The 26,582-nt window shown below is 31.5% G+C and overlaps 1 protein-coding gene across 2 annotated transcripts; it reads left to right on the forward strand.

Annotated features, from left to right (window-relative positions):
* The first annotated feature begins 388 nt into the window (after positions 1 to 388).
* Positions 389 to 26,213, forward strand: LOC134690677 (TBC1 domain family member 5 homolog A-like). 2 transcript variants are annotated; one of them, XM_063550672.1, is made up of 6 exons: positions 389 to 1,347; positions 2,848 to 2,880; positions 17,017 to 17,070; positions 17,497 to 17,533; positions 23,203 to 23,266; positions 25,255 to 26,213. In XM_063550672.1, the coding sequence occupies exons 1-6, from the start codon at positions 856 to 858 to the stop codon at positions 25,319 to 25,321; spliced, it is 747 nt and encodes a 248-aa protein (XP_063406742.1). In that variant the 5' UTR covers positions 389 to 855; the 3' UTR covers positions 25,322 to 26,213. The 2 variants fall into 2 exon arrangements, with proteins under 2 accessions (XP_063406742.1, XP_063406743.1); XM_063550673.1 differs by lacking the exon at positions 2,848 to 2,880.
* The last annotated feature ends 369 nt before the right edge of the window (positions 26,214 to 26,582 follow it).

Here is a 26,582-nt window from a genome sequence, read left to right on the forward strand (position 1 = left end):
TTAACACATGCTACTTTTTGTCCATAAACATCCCAATAACCCCTTAGAATTCCTATAACATGCCAATACATCCATTTAACCCCTTTTCGTCCATATGTATTCACATATAAAAACAAGGATTCTCCGACGCAATTTAATTTCAATTATTTGTAAAAAGATCGACTGCATGATTCTCCTTGTATGCTTTATCTCTAGTTTATTACATAAATACCGATCAATAATATTGTATACCTGTTATAAAGATCGATAGTCAATATTGAAGGATCACGTTCATTTTTTGTTACTTTTAAATGACTGAATAATCTTCAATAGTATAATACGTCTCGATACACAACCATGCAGTTGCTCAGTCAGTGGAACGGTAGTGAATACAAACTTATAGCGACCTTTTCATATTTTTGTTTATTTGTTTATTGAATGTATATGTTAGAATATACTAGTACATTATTGGCATTTTAACAAGTTAGAGATTTAGTGCACCCCTGTGTTAAAGTATTGACGACGCCTACAAAAATTTTGTAAAAAAAATGGAGTTAAATTACAGATATTGTCGGTCGGTGAAATCATAATTGAACGTGTATTGGAGATTTATTGATTAATTGTGTGATTTATTTATTTGATGTACATTTATTTATCACATACTAGGCGAAGATCTTCAATACCCGGTGACGAAATTTCTTTCACGAATCTGGACTTTAATTTTTGGATTTAAGTAGATTAATCGGACTTTGTTTGGATTAATTTCCATATGGGTGTGTATATTTAATATATTACATCTCAGACATTGAAAAGTATACTTTACGTAAGATTTTATTATTTGAAATTATAAGAATTTTATGAAATTGTTTTAACGTGATGGGGTCAGGTTCTAGCAAAGAGAAGTCAAACGATGTTCGGATAACTTCACAAAACACAGACAAGAAATCGGACGTTTTGTCTCTGAAATCACAAGTGAATTCAAATAGCGTAGTGAAAAGTGAAAATATCAAAAACTCGAAAAACAAGTCTTCAGACAAACAATTGAATGGAAATACAAATAAGTTAGCTCGAATTGAAAATAATAATAAAACAAATTCAAGGATTCCACAACCGTTTGATGAAAGTAGCGACGACGATGCCGACGATTTATTGAAAGATGAATGGAGAAGTAAGAATAAATCTAATGGAAATAAAAATACGGACATTAATTCAAATGGCAAAGTGAAAACATGGCAACCACCCGAGCCTCCAAAAGGGGATTACCCCGAAACGTATGCTCAAAAGTTACAAAGAGAACAATATACACAACAACAGCTTTTAAGACAAAAGACAATTTACAGAAATCCAGACGAATGGGAAATAGATCAGGTACGAATGCTAATAGATTAATTTCTTCTATCATATTAATTTATTTGCCAAAAAACATACTTTTAACTTCCATGTCATTGGGTCTCTGAGTTGTCCCGTTGGCAATCATACCACATCTTCTTGCTTACATATTATAAACTCTGGATTATTTCTTATATTCTACATGTACTTCAATCTTTCCTCTGGCTATGCCTGTTTGTCTTTACTCTTTCTACACAAGAAACAACACTTTTCTAATACCAAAATATATAATTTCAAATAAAGTTAATTTGTGCTTTAAACGATGTAGACAGCCATGTGACATATACTATCCCATTAACCTTAAACCAACATTTTCCAATTTCTAATAAACACCTAAAGAGAAAGTCGGATATACGACAATGAGAGGGCAAACAAAAATAACCCTTGACACCATTTGTGAGTATGGTCTTGAGGAAACGATGATAGTCCGTCGGAAGCGAACTATAAATGGCTGACCCGTGTTAAGAGAGAGAGAGAGTCATATCTCTTGCACATTTAGGACAACCTTGTAAATTTCGAAAAAGAGAAGGCTAATGCTGCTACAAGGCAGCACTCGCATCCGCAAAGTGGAAAGAGATTAATATAAGTTGCAAAAATTGTTTCCCAATCTACTATAAATAGATATGTTTAAACTAACAAAACAAATCTACAGTCTACAAGAACAGACTATATATACACTATGTCAATCTCTGAGTTTTCTAGAATCGATTTTTAGTTGTCAATTAATTAAATCCAACATTCTAATATATGTCATCAACACCAAATCTTCACTGAACAAAATGAGACAACTTCTACCAATGTTTCGTACTTGGGACAGTCACATGTCAAATTTAACAACAACAAAACGCACAAAGGTATGACATACTGACTGTAGACAAACACAGCTGTTGGTTGCTCTTTGATTGGGTTGCTGACTTGGGACATGCATGCAGGCGCATATCCAACCAAAAAAAACAACAACATAAAGTTATGACATGAACCGAGCACTGATGAAAATACTGATTTGGACATTGGTAAAATACGTGTACCTGTATTTATTACAAAGCAGTTCTTTTGCTTCGTTTTTTTGTCAAACAGCGTGTACAGGGATTCTGTTTCTTGAATTCCAATCCATTTTCCTTCTTTTTCCTCTATGATCTTACTGTTACTTTGAGAGTGCCAACAAAACAGTGATTTTCTTTTATTTTTTGGTTTTGTCTTTGTTTTATTTAATTCCAATGCAAAGAGGAAGATCAGGTAGTTGGAATATCGATCGGATACCGGTATAAGGGTAAATAAAAAGGGAATGACGGATATAGGGATTAATAAAGGGCGCGATATGAGGAAAAGAAGGGGAAACAATTACCCCGAAAAAGCGCGATTAGGGAAATGGGCATCTTGTGCCTCTCTCTCTGAATATATATAAATGTTCTTCCTTTATCATTATATGTATACTAGTATTTCATTTCATCTCAAGTTGTAATCACATTTACTATTCAGCATAAAACATCTCCGAACGGATCACTATGGAACGTAAGTTTTACAACTTCATACCAAAATATTATTCACTATTTCAGGGGTTGCGCAGGGTTAAACAAGTCAAGAAAATACACGTATATTGAAGTTTCAATGCCCTTTCTTAATTCATTGGCAGTTTTTATTCATTTTTTAAAATTATTTTCTCCTTCGAACACGCTTTCTATTTTTTGAGAGTCTAAAGTTGAAACTTAAATATCAGTGTGTATTTTTGTTATCTATTTCGTCAGCACTTATATGGTATATGCATGTGATAACCGTATACAGCTACAGAGTATATATAATTTATATGTGTGATATTAAAAAGCCGTAGCCAAGTCTGTTGTATCCTGTCTCGCAGACAGACATCTTATAACGGTTTCCCAAAACATTATCCCAGGGTTCATTTTATACTGCAATAATTTAGTTTTGGATGTAACGCATCTTCTGATTGGCTGACGTTATTTTTATCAGCCAATAGACATAATTTAGTCATGTGACTGTGACGTCATCAACGTTTTTCGTGTTTTTTTACGGTTTATAATGGAATTTAGAATTAAATTATAAGAAATGACTGTAATATTGTTTCTGCCTATTCGAAATAACATTAAAAAAATGTGGTGCACAGTATTAAATAATATTATGCATGTTATTCAGTGTGCACCAACATTTTGTTATGTTATTTCTTCATAGACAGAAAACATATTACAGTCATTCCTTAAATGACACTCGGAATTGTTTAGAAATACCCCAAATGAACTTATTTCGAAATTCAAAAGAAGGTGATTTTACCCAACTTATAATTGGCTGCACGCCTTTAAAATTAGCTCAGTCAGTACAAATTAACCAATTGTAGTCTAGAATGAACTATTAGCCTTGAACTTGGTGGTGTTGGGCACTATTTACGGGAAATAGGTTGGTAATAACACACTGTATAGAAAGAAATAACTCCAACTACTAGTATTATATATTATGTCCAAAGTCTGACTAATATATTGGTCGCGTAACTATAACAACAATTATGTTATTCATTACTAATCTTTGGATGAATATATATGTATTTGCATTTGTTATTTTTCTTTATTCCTGATATCGTGAATTCGGAAAACAAATCAGACTCTACAGATTCCATGTTTAAATCAAGCTATATTTTTTTCCGGATTAAAACGAAGAACATAATAAAGCTTGCTTTTAAAATGCCATCGAGTTCTGTTGAGTGTTCTTTTTTCAATCAAAATTTGCAACTACAGGAATCGGATTTCAAAAGAAAGACTTATACCTTTTCTACGAACTAACTATGCCATAGGCTCCCTGGACTTTACCAGTATGGTATATTAAGTTAAAAAAGCACCATATATGATGTGAAACGTTTCATTTTTTTCCCGGAAGCTGGATTTAATTCTGATTTTAATGAATACACATTTTGTACAAAATAGTGCCAATTTTACTGTTTTTGTTTCACACATCGTCAACATATAAACAATGCCATTTCCTGGCAAAAAAAGAATATTAGAGAGTAGATATTGTTTTTTTCGTAAAACAATGTTATCAGAATTTTTCAAAACTATATTCATAAAATCTCAGTTTCTGTTGAAGACCTGTTTATATAAAATTAAAGATTTAACATGCTTTTGTAAAACATTATACATCGGAGGAGGTCGCTTGCCAAAATTGATTTGTATTTATCCCAAAGACAATACAGACTTTTATTAGAATGTGGTTTTGGTTACCCATTTCCTTCTTATATATTTTTGGAACATAAACTCCAAATTTGGCAAATCAAATATCTCAAAGGTGCGACTTTTGCCATTTATAGATTGATAACCTTTTACAAATATACGCCAAACATTAAGTGTTAGTAACTTAAGGTATATACATTCATTGAAGTATGATTGTATGCATGTAAATACATGTATAAATAAATGGTATTGCTGATGTAAATTCAGGGCAAATTGGCACAGTCAGGAATTTCAAGTGCCACAGAAAACAAGTCTTGTATACGTTATATTTAGGTCTTATATCGGAAACACAATTTCTGAGTATTAAAAGTGCCTGTGCAAATTGGCCGCAAATTTGCACTCAATGTATACGGCCGCGGGAAGTGCTTTAACAAATGATTACAACAACGTTTGCAATTAGATTTAGGATTTTCAAATATTGGCATCGATCTTCACTGAAGAGAAATGCAGTTAAATTGGTTCCGTTAATGTTATACTTCTTAACACGTTATGTATGCTGCTGTTCGGAAAGATATACTTTTAAATCGAGTACTGACGCCGAGAGAAGTACTAAAAGGTTATCGTATACTTCAAAGATGAAAAATCAAGGATGGACAGGAAGCATTAATAAATAATAAAAACTCCACCAAGGGACACATTTGAACTAAATCTCAATACACCGTAAATTAAACAAACCGATACGGTCGTCGCGACATTAAAAAAATGCATTAATTATTAAAATAAACATGTTTAAATTAGACATTTACAAATTCACTGTATCTACAAGAGTCTGAACCGTTATTATATTAAGCAATGTAATGATGTTTTTTTTTTTGTAACTCATAATCTGGGTTATCTCAGCCAGGAATTGTTATTTTAGTATTTGAAAATAAATCTAATTGAAAAAAAGAAATATGTATATTGGGAAAGTTCGGAGAGCCACGACGATCTTTATTATTACGGATGCGGATGTTGGTACAAAGTCATCATACTAAAACGTCGAGAGTACTATTAGGTTATCGCAGACTACAACAAATAATGATAAAGAATTAACGAGAAGAATGAATAAATATTTAATCATGGGATACATTGGTACTTTAACCCTAAGCATAGTACATTATATTTTTACAAGTATATACACGAGTCTGAACCATTAATATGTTTAGAAATGTAATAATTATTTCTGTAATTTAACAGCGTTATCTCAGTCAGGAAAATTGCTTTTTTAGTATAATAAGATGAATTTGTTTAATATTTTTTTATTAATTTATAATCGGGAAAGTTTCGGGAGCCAAGACGACCTTTATTGTTTTTGGCGTTGGTATTAAAGTTTCTTTCGGAAGCCATCATACTAAAACTTAAGACCTCTTTTTATTCCTAACGTTATTTTTTGTTCATTCTGGTAGGTAATTCTTAAGTTGATGACTACGTTTGATGAAATTTACATTGCCTTCGTAGTTATCTGCTTGTGTTTTTCATTAAGGGTTTCCTTCTCGTACATTTTTTCTCAAATGCATACTCAAAGTGTGCCAGAATGTGTCAATTTAAAGTTTTAAGCCAAAATTGTTCTCGTGTTTTAAAAAATATACCAAACTGCTGTTTAAAACCTAAGAGCTTATTTTCTAATGCTTGTAGAGTAAAACCGTGGTTGTCTAACTTGCTTCGTTTGTATAAATGTTTACTCGGCCTTTGTAAATAAGATTGACATATTCAAAGAATATATATTTGGGATAGTCAAACCTGTATATATTATTTTTAGATTTGATTAGACTTTATCACAACTACAATTGTACAACCTTTAAAGCAAGTAAGCTCACCAAAGTGTTGCTCGACATGTATTAAGTAATCAGCTCTAAAGCTGGTTTAATCTTTGGTATGTTAATTCGAGAAAAAGGACTTTTAGAAAACAACATTGATGCACAAAACTAATACGTAACTTGTCGTATATGTACCTCATTACCATAAACAGAGATCAATTTAGACAAGCCTAAAAACTGATAGCCACCTTATGTCAATGTTATGCATGCAGTCAAGGTGAGCAATACACAAAAAAAATGAACCTCTTATTGTAGATATAAACGATACTTCCCCTATCATCCATTATTTATGATCAATTCAAAAAATAAAATATTATGACGTACATATTAAGTTTCTGTGGGGTAAACTGTCCAATGTGTATAGTCTTTAGTTAAACACGACTTTAAGAATTTGTTTATTTGTTCTGCGGTCTAGATTTAAAATGAATGTTTAAAATCTTGTTGAAATTTTAATAGTTTAAGCTAATGACCCCTTACATGTGGTTTTACAAAATAAGACATTTAAATAACCGTGAAACAAACGTGATCTTATTTTTACACCTTTATCAGAACAGTCTTCAAGTACATACTAAGGTTTTGTTTTAAGATATTTAAATTGCTTTCAATTTTATCAATTTCATAAGAATTCGATACAAGTAGACAGCTACTAGATGTAAGATAACGCTTAGTTTGTCATTGAGATCTTAACGCTTGACATTAGAAACTGCGTAGGTACGACATTTGTATATATGTTACAGTGAATTTGTATAATCAGGGATTATGTAGAATCCCTGATTTTTCAGGGAATATGTAGAATCACTAAAATCATTAGTAATTATATATAATCCTTGAAAATGATTTTAAAATGTTGATAATGCGGTAAAAACAGATGTGAAGCATATTATTTTAATATATTGTGTTTAACATTTTAATATAGTGTGCCTTACTTTTAAAAAAAATGTGTTTATCATTTTGACATATTGTTACAATTTTTGTAAATTTATTATGATGTTTTTATGTGATTTTATGGATTTTTTTTTTTCTTTATAAATACAACTATTTCTTCATATCAGTAGCCAGTGATTCTACATAATCCCTGAAAATTTCAGGGATTCTACATAATCACTGATTATACAAATTCACTGTAACATATATACTCCTAATAACTTTACAAAACTACCAAAACTTAAAAAGGAAATATAAACTATATATATTTAGAAGTATTCCAGATTGCAGATATTCCTTATCAGTATGATGTAAAATCTATGTTGATTTTTATAAAAAATTTGAACGTTATACAAATTAAAAACCCAACAGCTAATATATATATCTTCTCTTTTCTCTTCTCTCTCTTTCTCTCTCTCTCTATACATATATAGACTTATAAAGAAGGAATATAATTACGATACAGTTGACAAGTTATTAAAGATTGCATATTTTGGCGTTAATATTGAGTCACTGATAAGGTCTTTGCGTCGGAACTAAACACATTTATTCTAAAAACAGTTGTTGGCATGACACTGGTTATATTCTTCTCATATATGTTATGATGGTATGATACTAAACCCCTAACGGGAAGGATTGTGCCTGATGTTCATATGATGAAATCATAATCTTTCAGTCAGTTTAATTGAAGTCTGGAGCTGGCATGTCAGTTAACTGCTAGTAGTCTGTTGTTATTTATGTATTATTGTCATTTTGTTTATTTTCTTTGGTTACATCTTCTGACATCAGACTCGGACTTCTCTTGAACTGAATTTTAATGTGCGTATTGTTATGCGTTTACTTTTCTACATTGGCTAGAGGTATAGGGGGAGGGTTGAGGTTTAACCCCGCCGCATTTTTGCGCCTGTCCCAAGTCAGAAGCCTCTGGCCTTTGTTAGTCTTGTATTATTTTAATTTTAGTTTCTTGTGTACAATTTGGAAATTAGTATGGCGTTCATTATCACTGAACTAGTATATATTTGTTTAGGGGCCAGCTGAAGGACGCCTCCGGGTGCGGGAATTTCTCGCTACACTGAAGACCTGTTGGTGACCTTCTGCTGTTGTTTGTTTTTTATTTGGTCGGGTTGTTGTCTCTTTGACACATTCCCCATTTCCATTCTCAATTTTATATATGTATAACTAGTAACTGTAATAGATACACATTCAAAAACTGTAACGAATATGGTAGGCCTTAATAATATCTAGTTATTGTAATGAATACTAAAGTATTTCGGGTCTATGACGTTATTTAGAGGTCAAATATAATTCATGTAACAAAATTTAATATCACTTCTACAAGAATTAAAATCTTCTATTTGTAATCGTAGAGGGTTGTAAACTATTTACCCGTCCCATATATAGATATAGGAAGATGTGGTGTGAGTGCCAATGAGACAACTCTCCATCCAAATAACAATTTAAAAATTAAACCATTATAGGTTAAAGTACGGCCTTCAACACGGAGCCTTGGCTCACACCGAACAACAAGCTATAAAGGGCCCCAAAATTACTAGACGTGTAAAACCATTCAAACGGGAAAACCAACGGTCTAATCTATATAAACAAAACGAGAAACGAGAAACACGTATATATTACATAAACAAACGACAACTACTGTACATCAGATTCCTGACTTAGGACAGGTGCAAACATTTGCAGCGGGATTAAACGTTTTAATGGGCCCAAACCTTCTCCCTTTTTCTGAAACAATAGCATAACATCACAACATAGAAAAACATACGATAAAATATCAATTGGCAGATTTAACTCAATCAAAAAACGTATGATTACACAACGAACGAATAAATTTGATCTGCGATATCTGAATACAAATGCACAGTTAATTAAATATTAGAGACAAACATTCATGACCAAAAGGCTAACAAACAAATTCAAACACACTGAGAAATATTTAACCAATCACTGTTCACTTTAGAAAAAAACGTTTTTTTATAATCTTGAAGTATATACAAATGTTGTAAGAATAAGTGAAAAATTGAAGATATTACAAATAATGTCGTATTAAGGTAATGGATCATACTTAATTTTTCCTCGCATTCGACCCTCAAATCAATCCATGTGTTCGTAGATAGTAGATGAGTTTGTGTCCTGTTAAATTGTTCCTTTTAAAATTGTTATACGATGATGACTGATGTACCCATATTTTGACTATTTTTTGTATTGTGACTGTTTATTTAACGCATCATGTAAATGTAGCGGAATTTGATGAGACTGTTATTAAAGTGAGAGGGTTAGCGCTATAGAACCAGGTTTAATCCACCATTTACTACATTTGAAAATGCCTGTACTAAGTCAGGAATTTGACAGTTCTTGTCCATTCGTTTTTGATGCGTTTTGTTATTTGATTTTGCCATGTGATTATAGACTTTCCAAATCGGTTTTCCTCCGAGTTCAGTATTTTTGTGATTTTACTTTTTATTCAACGTTTATACAACCCTGTGGATAGGGGGTTTACAGAATAGAAATTATTGGGCAAAATGTTTAGAATCATAGAGAATAATGGAACTTAGAAAAATAATAAGAAAATAGCCGGAATAATAAGTTGCTATAATATAAGAATAGAGAATAAAGAGAACAAAAGGAAAAAGAATGGAGAATAAAGGGCAACAGGCATAAAGAATAGAGAAATTGTATCACAAAATTATTACAGAAGTAAAGGACTCCCCATCTAAAACCTCATATCAGAATTAATCAAAGACACTTTCAATTGATTGTAAGAACTTTGAAATTACGAGTTCGATCAAGCGTTTCATGTGTTCTCTTTTGAACTGTCGTATCGTTATCATGAATACCACTTTCATTTTTAGTATTGAAAACAAATGCTTAAATTTCAAATGCCTCATACTTGAACATGTTAGCAAGCGCCTGGGATAGTTGTACCATTGTAAAAACCTTTAAGACACATAGTGAATATCTGAGATTACTTCCAGTTACTGAAAGCTATAGTTCAAATACAAACATGCAATGTCCAATAACAACTAATAAAGAAGAATCAAGTACACTTGTGCATCTAAAGATCCTTTTCACATTGACATAAGGGCTATTGACTGAATAATAATATGTTTTCTATTTTCGAGATAAGCCGTATTGATATATAATTTTTTGCTCTTCAGGTATTTCCAATATAATTCATGGTTTTCCGATATTTGATCAAAAGCTTTCATATGTAATTAACCTTAAGTTTTATATGTGGTTTAGAATGCAGTTTGAGTGCTCAGTTGCAACTCTTTACGTAATAAAAACTCTATCTGTAATAAAAGATGGTCTGGTTGTGGAATCCTTTATTTCTTTATTCTTCTTTTTTTTAGACTTGTTTTTTATATGTTAATCAAACTCCCCATTATTGTCTTTTCTTTTTTTTGAAAAAGACTCCATACGAGTATCCTCTATTATTTAATTTATCTGTTCTCTCTATTCATTTATGTCTTTTATTCTCTATTCTTTTTACTGTCATCGCTACCCTCGTAAAATTGCTTTACATATATTACACTTAGCTTCTGTTCTATATTAAACAAAGCTTGTAATTGGTTATTGGATATTTTCTCCTTAAAGCTGATCTGAAAATACATGAACTTGGAAATTGAAACCAGATTTCATATTTAGCTATAGGATATGCTACTTTGAGATAGTCCATTGACCTTCTATTTGACAGAACTATTGTGTAAAGAAGTTAAATATTATCTCTTATCTCCGTTTATACTTCCATTCATTCTTTCTAATTTGACCAGTTTGGTTTAGAATCTTTTTTGGGGGAATTCACTACAAAAAATTAAGAATATCAAAGTCAGCTTTTAAAGTTACAACCAAACGGTGAAAATCGCTCCACAGAGAGTGAAGCTTGTTGTATGGACAGGATAAGTATCTCTTGCTATACCCATAAGACTGAGTATAAGACTTTAAAGTGCATGAGCAAAACGACTAATATTTTATGAGCAGATTTTAATCCATTGGATATTTAATGCCAGACAAGGCAAGACATCTTTTTTTATATTTAAGTCTCATTATTTTATTTAAGAAATGACTGTAATATTTTTTCTGTGTATGAAGAAATATCATCAACAATGTGGTGCACAATGACTAACTTGCGTAGAGGGTTATCTTAAAGTGTGAACCACATTTGTTATGTTATTTCGAAAAGACAGAAAAAGTATTACTGTCATTCCTTATAATTTCATTCTAAAAAGGAGTAAATAATGTTAAAAACGTTGATAACGTCGCGGTAACATGACCAAATTGTGTATATAAGCTGATAGACAAAACAGAGCCAATATAAAATAAGGTTATTAGAGACTATCTAAAGAGTATACAGTTATTTACACTAAAATTCGTAATATTTTTGCATTTTCCTCTTTATGACTTATGGCCAAGGAATGTTTTGGTAATCGAATATCTACTGAAATAAGAAGACGTGTAAAGAAAACAATAGAGACAACTCTTGATCAAATAACACAGAAACTAGCAACTAATGTTTGATATTTAAATAAGAATGTCAGAATTCATCTCTAACTAATCGTGATATAAAAATATTTATATTATAATAATAAATGATGAACAACATTTTGTGGATAGTTGTCTCATTGGCAATCATACCACATCTTCTTTTTTATATGTCAACTATCCCCGAGGACATCATCCGCCCAGTATCAAAACTACAATTGCATGGAGTTTGACTGTCCCTTTGGTATCTTTCGTCCCTCTTTTATTACCACTGGGTCGATGTCTCTGCTGGTGGACATTTCGACCCCGAGGACATCATCCGCCCAGTAGCAAAACTACAATTGCATGGAGTTTGACCGTCCCTTTGTTATTTTTCGTCCCTCTTTTATTACGTAGTCTGTATCTTTCTCATTGGGAAATGCACCTAAAGAAAATTAGTTTATGTCAAAGAGCAAAATACGGAACGATTGCATCCAAGCAACGCACTGACATTTTTCTATTATATAATACATATTTTATTAAGATCCATAATTGCTTTGACAATATAGATTCATTTGTATGCACAAAGTTAATACACCGAGTCAATAATTAAACTATGGAAATTCCATAACTTAAGGTTATTATAAGCTATATAGAAGTTATGATGCTGTTATTTTCCTTACCGTTTTTGATAATTTGGTGCTAAAATATAAAAAATTCTGAGCATGCTTCAAATGCATAAAGACCAGCAAATAGACATGAATGTTACCGTTTACAAACGTAAAGAGCTATAAAACCAGTTTTAATCTACTATTTTCTAGATGGTGAAATGCCTGTACCTAGTCAGGAATATGCCAGTTGTTTTTCATTCGTTTAATGTGCTCGAGTTATTACTTTGCCATTTGATAAGGGACATGATCACGATTTGAAGTCTCCTTCGAGTTCGGTATTTTTGTTATTTTACTTTTGAAGATATTTCATAATATTATAGAATAAGTTACAGCAAAATATTATGGAACCCAAGAGTACAAGCTTGTCAAAGACGTTCTTGTAGAAATTAGACTAGGATATATTATCATAATTAAGTAACCAAAAAGTATTATTTTCATTAACTTCTATGTACGTAATAAATAAAGGCAACAGTAGTATAACGCTGTACAAAACTCATAAATCCATGGACAAAAAACAAAATCGGGGTAAAAAACTAAAACCGAGGGAAACGCATTAAATATAAGAGGAGAACAACGACATAACACTACGAGTGTATTTCTATTTTTACGCGCTGGATAAGGGAGCTACCATTTGATTTTTATGGGGGGGCTAGGATGAAAAATTTTGTCCTGCCTTTTTTTTTTAGCTGTAATCTCAGTCCTGCCTTTTTATTTTTCACTCTGTTCGGTCCTGCCTTTTTTTTTTTGGTTTATCCTGACTTTTTTTACCTAAATTGTCGTCCTGACTTTTTATTTTTGGAAGTGTCTCATCCTGCCTTTTTTTTTTACCCAGAACTCCTGTCCTGCCTATTTTTTTCAAATTTCATCCTAGCCCCCCCATAAAAATCAAATGGTAGCTCCCACACAATATCGATGTCCAATTATGAGCATGAATAGAAAAATCTATATGCAAACATTCGATGTGGTCGATTTTCCATTCCTGAATATTTAGTGTCTTTAAAAAAATACAACCAAAGTTCTCTTTCAAGAGTAATATTTATAACATTGAAGAAAGCAATATATTAAACTTTAGTCCCATTAGCAATTGAGCACTTACAAACACACATCATTCAAAGTTTTATGTTAGCTTCAAAAGGCAATATGTATTTAATTTGTGAACACTCAAAATTTATACAAAAGGATGCACTTTGTCCTTCTGAAGAATTTATACGTCTAATATGTGACATCTTTACGACAGTACGACAGGCATTCTCCATGGGTTAGTCTGTGATCACCATAACTTATATAAACTCTGTTTAAAATACAGCACAAAAATCAATCTGTTATGCATAGTGTTGTCAACGGTTAACCGGTTAATCGGTTAACCGGTCGAACGACCGAATACTGAATACCAAAAACGTTAACCGGTTAACCGGACTTTTTTTTCAATTTGTATAGATTTGATATAAATTTGTATGGAAATCATAAAATAGTTATGTTTTATTTAAAAATTGTCCAGTATATTGATTGCTATTGTTGATCCTACATACATAAAATTAATTAGAGCTCGGGGCAGCACCTTAAAGAAACATGATTGGTAAACATGTTTTTTTAACAATAACTTTAAATCAGAGATGCGATTAAATTTTACTAATTAGTTCATTATTTGGTTTTTGATCTAATAATGTGTAAACCAACATTTAAATGTGCAACCCCCATAGTGCAAGATTTAGTCTTACTTTAAACGAAATGCTACCTCAAAATTGTGAAATGCAAACCAATGTGAATGTACTCAAGGTATACGTGATAGTACAAGTTAAACATGCTTAAAGAAACAGGCAAACAAAGTAAAGAAACAGGTCGTATGGTGACCTATAGTTACTAATTTCTGTGTTATTTTGGTCTCTTGTGGAGAATTGTTTCAATCATACGATATCTTCTTTTTTTATAATTAATCATTTCAAATTGAAACACTCCCCATTATTTTTGTAAGACAACAAGAGAAAATTAAAAAATGATCGGTTTCAGACAAATTCAATTATACGAGATCAAGACTTTTTTTTAATTTTATTTTTCAATCTGAAGTTGGTACAAATGCTATAGTTGATACGGTGTATTTGTTTATTAAAAGCCAGGAATCCTCACAGACAAGCCTTATAATGCCAAAGGACAAACTTCAATTCTTTAATCGTAATATTATGACTTTGATGAAAGTTTGTCAAATTGACACATCTTATAACTATTTGTACATGTAGGGTACTATTGATAAGGCTTTAAAAGGACAACTTAAACTACCGGTTAACCGGTTAATCGGTCGAACGATTATCCGAGTAACCGGTTAGTCAAAAGTGTACGATTTGACAACACTAGTTATGCATGGTTATGTGGTTCGGTATAGAGGGTGTAAAGAAGAGGGGGTATCTGCATGGAAGAACGCGAAATAAAATTGCCATTTCACGATAAACAAACAATTAAAAAAAATGCACGTTGATCTTTTACTGATTTCACGAAACACGGTGAATAACGAACCTTTTTCATAAAAATGTCAAAAGACGTTGCACGAAAATAACCCTTTACCACCCTCGTGTATGCGACCAAGATGCTTTGTTACCTTTATACAAATATTTAAGTTATACAATTGAGAATGGAAATGGGGAATGTGTCAAAGAGACAACAACCCGACCAAATAAAAAAACAACAGCAGAAGGTCACCAACAGGTCTTACATACTTTTTAAAAGCTTTTAATTGTAATCAAAATTATATATTTATTGTTAAATAACATAATATTATGTTAAAGAAAGCCTCAATAATATAATGTACCAGGACCTGCATTTAGAGGTTGACTCGTATTGAATTTACATTTTACGATGAATTATTAAATACCGTGTGTTGACCTCCAAATGCTCTTAAATATCTATCGCTGTATAATTGTCTGATTGATGAAAATAAAGGCGACCGTAGTTTACCGATGCTGAAATAAATTTTCGTAAATAGACAAAGAAGAGACACGTCATGTGTACAAACAAGTACGTAGTGAATTGCAAGTAATGAAAGCTGTTCAGGACCGGATGCCTCGTCTCCTGCTATGTGCATGGCAAATTACACTCCGCCGAATGTCCCATTTTGTTAAATAACAGATCTAACAGCTATATAAGTTAAGCTCATATGTTTCATTTATTCATATCAGATGCAGACAATCAAACAGTGGAATATAAATTATGCAATGGAAAGTGACGGTTTGATTAATCAGGAACAATCAAACACTTGATTTGTCACCATTTGTATTTTTCCTCAGGTTAACATCAAGCCTAATAGTTTCTTTGTAGGTAGAAATAATCGGTAGCTGATCGATAGGGACATGCAAGCAAATGTATAAATTATACCATTCCCCGGAATTAATGACGATGCAAATAAATCTCATTATACTGACAGACTCATTTGATTACATCTGTATCATTTATATTGTTTTAATAGTCGGAAGTTTAGCTCAAAACATCTGACGATTTCCTTATTGTTACTAGCAATCCATAAGAATTGTGTTGTGCATTTTTAGAAACTCACGTATTTTGGTATTTACGCACCCTTGGATTTTGTTTAGTTTGTTTATGCTTTACTGGTGTAGGTATATGTACATTTGGAAAAAGGCTAACGGCACAATAAACCTATGATTTATTTTTGAATGTGTAACTTCGAATGTGTCCAAGTCTCTTCGCTTTCTTGCTGTTTGAAGTACTTAAGTTTAAAGCCATCCCACTGTTTTAATCAATAATCAGTGTCAATGCTCAGGTCCGAATCCTGCCGGTGACAGGTGCGTTTGACTCCGATCATAACCTGGTCCACTAGATTTTTTTCCTGACGAAGGTCTCTGGTTTTCTCCGGTCACTCCGACACTTTCTTCATGAATAAAAGTTGGCAGCCACGATAAAGTCAGTAGAGATGAACGTAGTGTTAAATATCCACACCCAATCTATCATCCAGGCTGTTATTTCTAAATACATTAAGGTGGTACCTAACACTACAGGGAGATAACTCTTTAGAGTCAGCTAAACGTTTTAATTGCGTTGTAATGTAACAGGAATATTAAGCTTCTCAATGATCAAAATTGATGTTTGTCAAACTGCTATATAACCAGTGTAATTTTTCTGACAAAACGGTTGGTTCAAAATTTTTGAAATTTTTATATTTTTGTTAAACGGTCAAAGTAAGTACTTTGACAAAATTTTATGAAAATAAAACGAGCCAAATTAATTTTAGTGCAAGTGTTGGGTACCACCTTAAATGCGAATTCCAATCACATGGTGCATGTACATTACATTGTTTTACCACATTTGTTTGTGTTTGCTGAGTTTTATTTTGCTGTTAGAAATTCAAACTAAAAAACATAGGAGACTTATTTTCCTTTGAATTTAAAATGCAGGGGTAATTCTTCTCTTTTTAATCCACCAAAGCAGCAGTTCATATTTTGATATCATGTATTATAAACATGCCGTTTTTGTCTTATTAATCATAGTGTCGTCTACATGCAAAGATCAGTGATTTTATCTCTAAATGCTATTTTTTATTTTTAGGTTTCTCAGCAAAGTTTTGATGTATCTAAATTCAAAGAAGTTAACAAAACTCTGGTATGTTTATATTTATTTATACTTATGGCTGGTGATGAGATCAAACTTACAATCGTGAAGATTAAATAATTTTGATAGTTTACAGCTTGTAAATTTTTTTCCAGCATTATTATTTAAAAAAAAATCTTATTTTTTGTTCACTGTAGATGTGAGATGTTATATTTTCTATGAATAATCAAATTGGCTAATATATGTATAAGACTCCTTATTTGGCCTCTATTATTAGATCATGCATAGAATCAACTTAAGTGCATGTGAAATAATTGAACACTTTACTGTTTATTATTCATTACAATTGTCACGGTGGGGACTAACATACATTATTAACAAAGAATAACACAACTTTTGTTTGTTCTTATAAAAGAGTCATTTTAAAATGGCGTTTTGTAGTTCTTTTATATTGATTATTGTTTTTGTTTGTTTCAGCCTAAAACTGATATTTTTGGACCTGTATCAAATAATGGTAAGTAAAGTAATAGACAGAGGTACATTATGAACAGATCAATATGTAGAATACGATCAGTTGGCAGCTTTTCGGTACTCGCATGATATAACATGAGGGTTGGATGTAACTACCCGATGGTACTACTTGTATCATCACCTCAGTAGTCAATGCATAGGTACTCCTATGATATATAACATGATGGTAAGATGTTAGTCTCTGATGTTTTCATCACCTCAGTAGTCAGTCCTTCGGTACTCGCATGATTTATAACATGATGGTTGGGTGTGAATCTCCGAGGAAATTGTCAGTTCAGTACTTCATTACTGGCATGATTTATAACATGATGGTTGGATGTAAGTCATAAGGGTATCATCAGCTCAGAAGTCAGTTCTTAGTTACTCGCATGATATATAACATGATGGTTGGATGTTAGTCTCCTCCGAGGTATCATTAGCTCATTAGTCAGTACTGTGGTACAGACATGCATGATTTTTTGCACATACTTTTATTACATTGTACTTTAAAAAAATGTTTTGAAACTAAGGTTCAAACTCCCACGGGTTACGTTTACCTTAAAGTGATTAAATAGGTTATTTTCTTTCGGTTTCTTTTTTTACAATGTTGATAAGGTTCTATAATCATTGGTTTCCTCTCTCATTATTTCTTACACATGTTTTAAACAGTGGAATTTAATTATAAAATCACCAATCAACCGTCTTACTACTGCTATGCATGATCGGTTTCCATTCAGTTGCACTTTATTAATTTCCCTGTTGTGAACTTATAATTGAGTGATTGTTCTCCTGTTACGAATGATATACCATCATTAAGGACATGTACTTAATAATTGTAAAAGTCATACTAGAAATAAAGGTACTCATTAGGTATAAAATGAGGATTGTAAAGCATAACAAAGAAATACATAAACTCGCTGTCATTGTAAACAAAATTTGGATGCATGTATTATTCTCATAAACAGTAGTATGGAAGCATAAATACCCAAATTATGATACATAGTGTAGAATAAATATATATTCAAGTCACAGACTTTTAATAGTTACCCCTAAGATTCGAGGCTCTTCGTTAACCGGTGACATAACGTAATTAAGGTTCTCATTAAGTTCACACCGATACTTGTTATACATGACCAATGTATTTGTATGAACGAGATTGGCTAATTAAACAAAATTTTTTTTTATTTCAAACTGCTAATGTACTGTCAATAGCATCACCCAATTGCAAGGAAGACTAAATATTCTTAAAAATCCATTTTTTTTTTACATTTACGTATTTCGGTCATAATACATCTGCTTGGAATGTTAGTGTTTCTGATGAACGATACATTCAAAGAGTCAAGTCAGACACATGCATTATCTGTGTTTTTTTTTATTTATAACAGCAAACATGAATTTTTATGTTTTTTGTTTAAATGAATGCGATTTTAAAGCAACCCGTTAAGCATTTCATTTGCAGTTTTAATGGCAAAAATCTCTAGTAATCTCAGAAATATACCCTGTATTGATTTTGGAGAATACAGTCAGATATTTTCAAGAGTTTAAGATTATTTGCAGTCTTTTATTTAGGTGTCTAAATTTTCCACAATAGTATCCTGGACTAACATATGCTGATTATTAATTGGTAATATTGAAAAGAAGTTGTTAAAAACAACAGAGCAGTGACTATGTTTGTTATATCAAAGTTATTGATTTATCATTTTATTCTAATTAAGTTGCCTGTTTGTATATGTTTGTGCCATTGTTGACCACTGGAATATCTCTGCCGATGATAACAACTGGACTGTCTTTTGTAAAAGATGTAACTAGAATACTTGTGTTAAGCGGGAACACTGATATGTTCCATTTTTCAAAACGTCATTCACAGTTGGCTGTATATATAATGGTATATATCCGTAGTTTAAAGTTTTATGTACTTAACGATCTATATAAATGTAGATGATGCAGGTATTCATTTGTTTGATGTGTTTGCGCTTTTGAATTTTGCAATTTGATTAGGGACACCGTTTTGAATTTTCCTCAGCGTTCGGTATTTTTGTGATTTCCCTTTTTTCGTAAAACATGTTGATTCATCAGAATTCTAAATGTTCATCTCCTATTTGGCTGAATGTTTGTGTTGCCAATCTGTAGTACTCCAGTGTTTTCATTTGGGTAGATACATTGTACGTGTGTCACTCTCAATGTTATGTTGACTTGTATTAACATTGATATGGCTAAATTGGCAAATTAACTGAGTGTTTACTTAACTCTGAATTGTTTGAAAAGCTAAAAAATGTAGTTGGCAATATCTTTAAAAAATATGGGTTCTTTAAATGCTTTTCAACTTTGTAAAAAAAACATTTCTTATGCATTTCAACGTTTTTTATCTATGATTATTTTGTAGATGAAAAATTCGTTTCTATGTATGTTCACTTGGCCTTTGTTATTGATGCACTTTAGTGGTCCTGTTGATCCTTTGTTTTCCTCTAACAGTTGATGTGTTTCCCTCAGTTTTAGTTTGTAACCCGGTTTTTATTTTTCTCGACCGATGTTTTACTTTTGAACACCGGTTTACTACTGTTTGCATACATAATTATGACTCTTGTATACTTGACGACGTTTCATATTCCATATGACCTTATGTTTACTGTATAAATATTAGTTTATACATGTTCATCAATAATATAATGTCAATAAAATTTAGTCAGATTATAAAATAATGTAAATCTACAGTTAAATTTTCGTTGGGGTTTTTTGGGGAAATAAACGAAATTAAATCCCCCACGAAAATTTCTGCTTTTACAGAATATAGTTGTAGGAAATGTTAAGACTTCCGCAACATTCACCTTTCCTTTTGATTTAATTAACTTTGTAGCTTTGTATTCTTTGGAACAGTATTTGTTTGGTTATTGCAATTTTCTCTAGTGTCTGTAGGATATAGTTTTTTTTTAAATTTTAGCAAGATTTTAAAATTCCTATTGTAAATCTTCATAAACTGAACTAATTCTCCTTACCACTAAAATGTATAGTTTGAATGTGAAAATGCCGAAATACCTCTCTGTACAGGGCCGTGTTGGGACAACATCCTTAAATTAAGCACACACTGCGATATTTATAACACTTTAATTTGTTTGAAAGGAGATCTTTTCATAATTCTTTAGTGTTTAAACTGCTAAAATAAAATGATTTACAGCATTTTATCTCGCTATTGATATCAATCGGACTACTTTTTGTTTACTGTACGTTTAAATGGTATTTTAAACGGCAAATGGTCCACAAGTTATCACACAAACTTATTATAAATGGCAATTAATTGGTTTTGAGTAAATATTGAGACAGTGTTAAGGTTACGTGAAAATTAATGTGATGAAAAAACTCCTGTTACATGCATAAATATACATAAATATATAGTTACCAATCAAATCTACTCTAACATCGTTAGGTTGATTTTCTAGACACTTTATGTATATATAATAAATATATATAATAAATATATATAATAAATATATATAATAAATATATATAATAAATATATATAATAAATATATATAATAAATATATAATATAATAAATATATATATAATCAATATATATTATAATACATTTTTCAAAGATTGCAAGTTATCGCTTCCATCTCCATTTTGTGATTCTCTTTGTTTTTGATTTGGCTAATTGATATATATGTATTATAATTTATATTTGTTTTGTTTTCTAGCATTTAAGTTCATTTTTAAAAAAGAACAGGTCAATGCCGCTACAAGGCAGCACCCGTAAAGTGGAAAGGAAATGATAAATAACATAAACTTGTGTCTCAATCAACTAAAAATAAATATATTTTTAAAAGGTTTATTTCGTTTAAACAATGATTTTGCACTCAGTTTTCTTTTTTTAACAATCCACTTTATCAGTAACTGCCAGAATTCTTCAATTCTTTTGTTTTATTAGCTTTTTTTGTTTTCAACTATACCGTTATAAAAGAACTAATGTTTTTTTTATATAGTGTTGTTTTTTGCTCACTATTAAAAGTATCTTTTACTGTTTTATAACCAAAATTAAAAAGCGAAATATTTAAGATCTAATAGGAATAATTTAATCCCGCAAAATTTGGCAGTGCAAGTGTATATCCAGAAGTTAAGTCGATTAACGTCTGTTTTTATATCTTTATTTGAATTTTTGAATGTTTGAATTGGATGGTTAACATGTATTAAATCTATTATGATATCTACAATGAGTTAATTTAAAACTTCTGGGTCGATGCCACTGCTGTTGGAGTTTTTATTCCCGTAGGGTGCACACAATGTATCACCAGCCAAGTAATCAGCTCTTCTGTGTTGACATGAATTATTACTGTTAAATTCATACTTATAAATAAACCGATTACAAAACTTGGAATATTTGAAAAACTAAGGGTTTTCTACCTCAATAATAGATTACCTTAGATGTATTTTGCCCCCAATGCTGTTCAACATCATACATTATTTGCCTTTTTAATCCGGTTTTCATTCAAACGTCAATAATGAGGTTTTTTAGGACGAAAAGCGCGTCAGGCATTAATACAATATTTCAATCCTGGTTACTATGATGAGTCAATTCATAACACATTCTGACTTGGGAAGATTGAGAGACTTAAGCTTCATTTCTATAAGGCATTGGACATTGAAACTTATATAAAATAGAAACAGTGATGACGGGCTTAATAGCCACCTAGAATTGTTTTCTTTCGACTTCCAATACTTATATGTTATTGTGTTATCGTCGTTTTATTAACAGTAGGTGGTCAAACCCTAACAAATAACAAATGACTTTTACGTTATGATAAAATTAATAAAGTCTTCGATTTCATATAAAAAAAAGACCAGTAATTGCCGCACTGTTTTTTTATTATTAGTTTGGTGTTATAAACATTAAGCATTAAGTTTCTAATAAAGGTAAACGCACTTTAAGTTGATTATAAAGAAAAGGTAAAAGTATGACAATTTGAGATGTTTACTGATAATCAAGTTACATTGCATATTGATTTGTTGAAGAGATCTCGAAATTATATAATTACATAACTTCTTTTCCATATAATTTATCCTTGACAAATAAATATAAAAGGTTCTTGGTGGGTTCAATGAATAGAAAATTATTGATCCAAAAATTGAAAATAGGTAAAACGGAGAATAATGACTAGAAGAATAACCAAAGTCATCAAGAATACAGACACAAAGCTTCCACGACTCAAACTCTGAATTACGCAAATAATTTTAGATGCTTTTAAATCGTATGACGAATGTATTGCATCTTTAATCTAACCTGCAAGTATAGATATTTGTGTTTTCCAATTAATACTTTTCCCAGAATCCCGAATTCATGCTATGTGTATTGCTATGTGTATTGTGTTCAAAAATGTACATGTAAGGATTTTGAAAACATAAAAATATACATTTGCAAAATTAAGAAATCTGCAGATATTTTAGGTGGAAAATTGCTGTTTCATATGGTTTTAGATTAAAAAAATCGTCAATACATAAACTGTGTATTTGCTCAACACATCAATAAACATCAGTAGCAAAGTATTTGAGCACATCTTAATTTCGCACTTGCGTTACGAAGAAACAACTGTAATAAATAGAGAGGAGAAAAACTAAAGTGTTTATTGCAAACAACTTGTTTTGTCATTTGAATGCATTTAATTTTTATTTTCTTCCTCAGATTACTCGTTTGGTAATATGGACGACGATAACTACTACAGAACAACGAATAACAACAGAAAAAAGTAAGGAATCATATCTCTTAAAATAATATCAATTATTCACTTTAACAAGGATAACATAGGCAAATAATGCCGCTGCATCTAGTCTATAGTAGAATTTAAAAAAGAAGAAAAGCAAACAGTTTTGCAACTTACGTTAAAAAGGGTAGCGGAAGATTCCAACTGGATAAGTCGAAGATAAATGACACCAACTGACTATAACAAAAAACGTTCGAGCGAGCGAGACAATTATACTATACCATAAAAAAAAAACTATAAATAAGCTGTGACGTATTAGTTTGATTATGCCACATAATCCTACAAAACTCTTCCAAGGAACTAAACCATATTCCTACACAAACAAATTCCTTACACATGATACACAAAATCCATACACCTTCTAGACAAGATCTCTTAACGTATTAGACAACATTCACAAATGTACAAGATAAATTCCGTATAAAACATCCTAAGATTTTCATTCATACAAATTTTAATCCATACAAGTACTAGACAAAATCACTTGGCGTATTATACAACATCCATGACATACTAAACATCATCCATACGGAATTCAAATGGGGACTTACAGTGCGTCACTAATTGCAGACATGTTTCTTTATTGTAACGAGTAACAATTTATGACTTAAATCATCAAAGACCCATCGAAACTACATCTGATACAAACATTTAATAATACTTTTTGTGCGTATTGCTGTGTGTTTGTTTTTTGACATTGGCTAGAGGTATAGGGGAGGGTTGAGATATGAAAAAGAAAACTTATATAACCCCGCTGCATTTTTGCGTTTGTTCTAAGTCAGGAGCCTCTGATGGTTTACTTTTTATGCCCCCGCTTTAAAAAAAAGGGGGGATACTGTTTTACCTCTGTATGTCCTTCCGTCAGTTAATACAAGGATTTCTGAAATTTGGTTTCAGGGTTTATCTAAGTCAGATATACCGTGTGATGCGTTTTCAGATTGATCACTTGACAACTTCCTGTTTACCGAACACTTGTATGATTTTACACTATTAATAGTATCCACTTGCGGCGTGGTATCATCAGTGAGCAGTAGCTCGCAGTTTCACTTGTTTAAATTGTTATTTGGATGGAGAGTTGTCTCATTGACACTCACACCACATCTTCCTATATCTATTGTATGTTCTTTTGTTTCTAATTTCTTTTATACATTTCGAAGTTTAGCATGGCGTCCAGTATCACTGAACTAGTACATATTTTTGTTTCGAGGCCACCTGAAGCACTCCTCTCATTGGATTGAAGACCCAGGGTTGTACTTCGGATGTTTTCTGCTCTTTGATCGGATTGTTGTCTTTGTGATACATTCCCCATTTTTAATCTCAATTTTACGTACAGAACAAAATTCTTAAAACACATAAGAAAAAATATATACATATACTACACGAAATCTATGTACTAGACAATATTCCAACACGTAGAAATGCGCTTAACATAATATTATGTACTAAAACGTTTCAAGCCGCTCCATTTGAGTGTACCTGTTCTAAGTCAGGAATATGATTTTTAATAGTTGTCATTTGTTGATTATTCAAAAGTGTTTCTCGTTTCTCGGTTTTTAAAGAGATTAGACCGTTGGATTTTCCCCTTTGAAAAGTTTCACACTGGTAATTTGTGGAGACTCTTTATAGTTAGCTGTTCGGTGTGAAACATGAATCTATGTTGGAAACCGTATTTAAACCTATAATTGTTAACTTTTACAAATTAAGACTTAAATGGAGAGTTGTCTCATTGGAACTCATACCACATTTTCTTCTGATCTATAGAAAACATTCTTACAAGTTCTGGACAAAATCCCTACATGTACTAGATAAATTCCTTACGCTTACTAGACAAAATTCCTATAATACTACTACTATAAAATCTCTAATTAGTCCAACTTAAATTTGTTCACAATTATTTCCTGCATTTGTGTTGCAGATAACAATGTATACTAGTATATATGTATAGTGTATAGCAATGTCATTTTGTTTTCCAGATCCATACCAAGATACGATGTAAGCGAGGAAGACCTAATGAACGATATTGAAAGTCACTATTACTAAACCAACCGGAAATGACTCCATTTTATAGAACACAAAATGACTCCATGTCTACATAACAGGAAATGACTCCATGTTTACGAATTTATGATATATTCCCTATCAGTATAATAGATCACAATATTTATATACAAAATAGTATAGTTATGAACGACTGCAATATTAGCACGATGTTAAGTTATTACAATTGTTAGGTGTAGTTATAAGGAATATATCATAAACAACGGAGGCCTTTCAAACAAGAAGTTCAAGACACGGTATTAGCTATGATATGACTGTACAAAAACAAGAGAAACAATCTGCTAGTAAATGTTATGTGTATGTAAGACATTTCACAATGCTTCCCTTATGCAATTATAAAATCTTATTTAAAATATTGCCCTTGTGACTGCGACACTTTATACCGAATTTGGAATGAGTGCATTTGCCCATGTAAGCTGTGTAAACGTGTCTGTTTTCAGTATTAACTGTCTCCTCCTACTCTTTTTAATTTGTATTGCATTTTCATTAAAGAAATATCTATCATGAAAAATATCTATCGACATATATGTTGGTAAAATGGGAAAAGAAGAGAAAGATAGCAGGACATAGATGAGAAAAAATAGATGAAAAAACGACTTGAGAACTTTTTAAGTAGCTACTGTAATGATTATTTCATGATGGTGGGTTTTTCTTAAAACATATTCCTGATATTATAGATATAGTTAGGTAAGCAATTGACATAGTGACGACATTCGTCTAAACTCGGCCGATTCCGTTCCTCCCATCAACGGAGAGTAGCGGATTCTACCGAGGATTGCCGATTGGTAGAGACGATGGAATAAATCTGTGATAATTTATACTTGCCAAAGGAGGTTGATATTAGAGGAAAACATATTATGTTATTTATTATGCATCGGATATATTTGTTAATAAAATATTATATTTTATTTTATTTTTTCTTTATATCTATATATTCACATATATTTGCTTGACTGTTAGGAATCCAAACACTTTTGATTAATACACGACGATGTTCACTAGAAATGTTTAACGAATCTTTATCCAAAACTTTCCTTTTTAGCATTCAATAGCTGTGAAATTGCACACACCTTCAATTTTGTTCAAATTGCTGTTACCACAATCCCGTTAAATTTTTCCCGAATTTTACTACTAAATAAAATATCAAATATCAATACAATCACCGGATTTGTATTTACATGAGCAACACGACGAGTACAATGTGTGGAGCAGGTCTACTTTACCTTTCGGCCGCATGAGATCA

The sequence above is a fragment of the Mytilus trossulus genome, chromosome 11 (genome assembly GCF_036588685.1).
Source record: "Mytilus trossulus isolate FHL-02 chromosome 11, PNRI_Mtr1.1.1.hap1, whole genome shotgun sequence".
In the NCBI taxonomy this organism is placed as follows: Eukaryota; Metazoa; Mollusca; class Bivalvia; order Mytilida; family Mytilidae; genus Mytilus; species Mytilus trossulus.

What these genes read in the sequence shown, in the direction of transcription:
- LOC134690677 (XM_063550672.1), top strand. Translation starts at nt 856, where the DNA reads ATGGGGTCAGGTTCTAGCAAAGAGAAGTCAAACGATGTTCGGATAACT. An exon ending in TGGACCTGTATCAAATAATG is followed by an intron (nt 17,534 to 23,202) that starts GTAAGTAAAGTA and finishes TTTCTTCCTCAG; the next exon opens with ATTACTCGTTTGGTAATATG. An exon ending in ACGAATAACAACAGAAAAAA is followed by an intron (nt 23,267 to 25,254) that starts GTAAGGAATCAT and finishes TTTGTTTTCCAG; the next exon opens with ATCCATACCAAGATACGATG.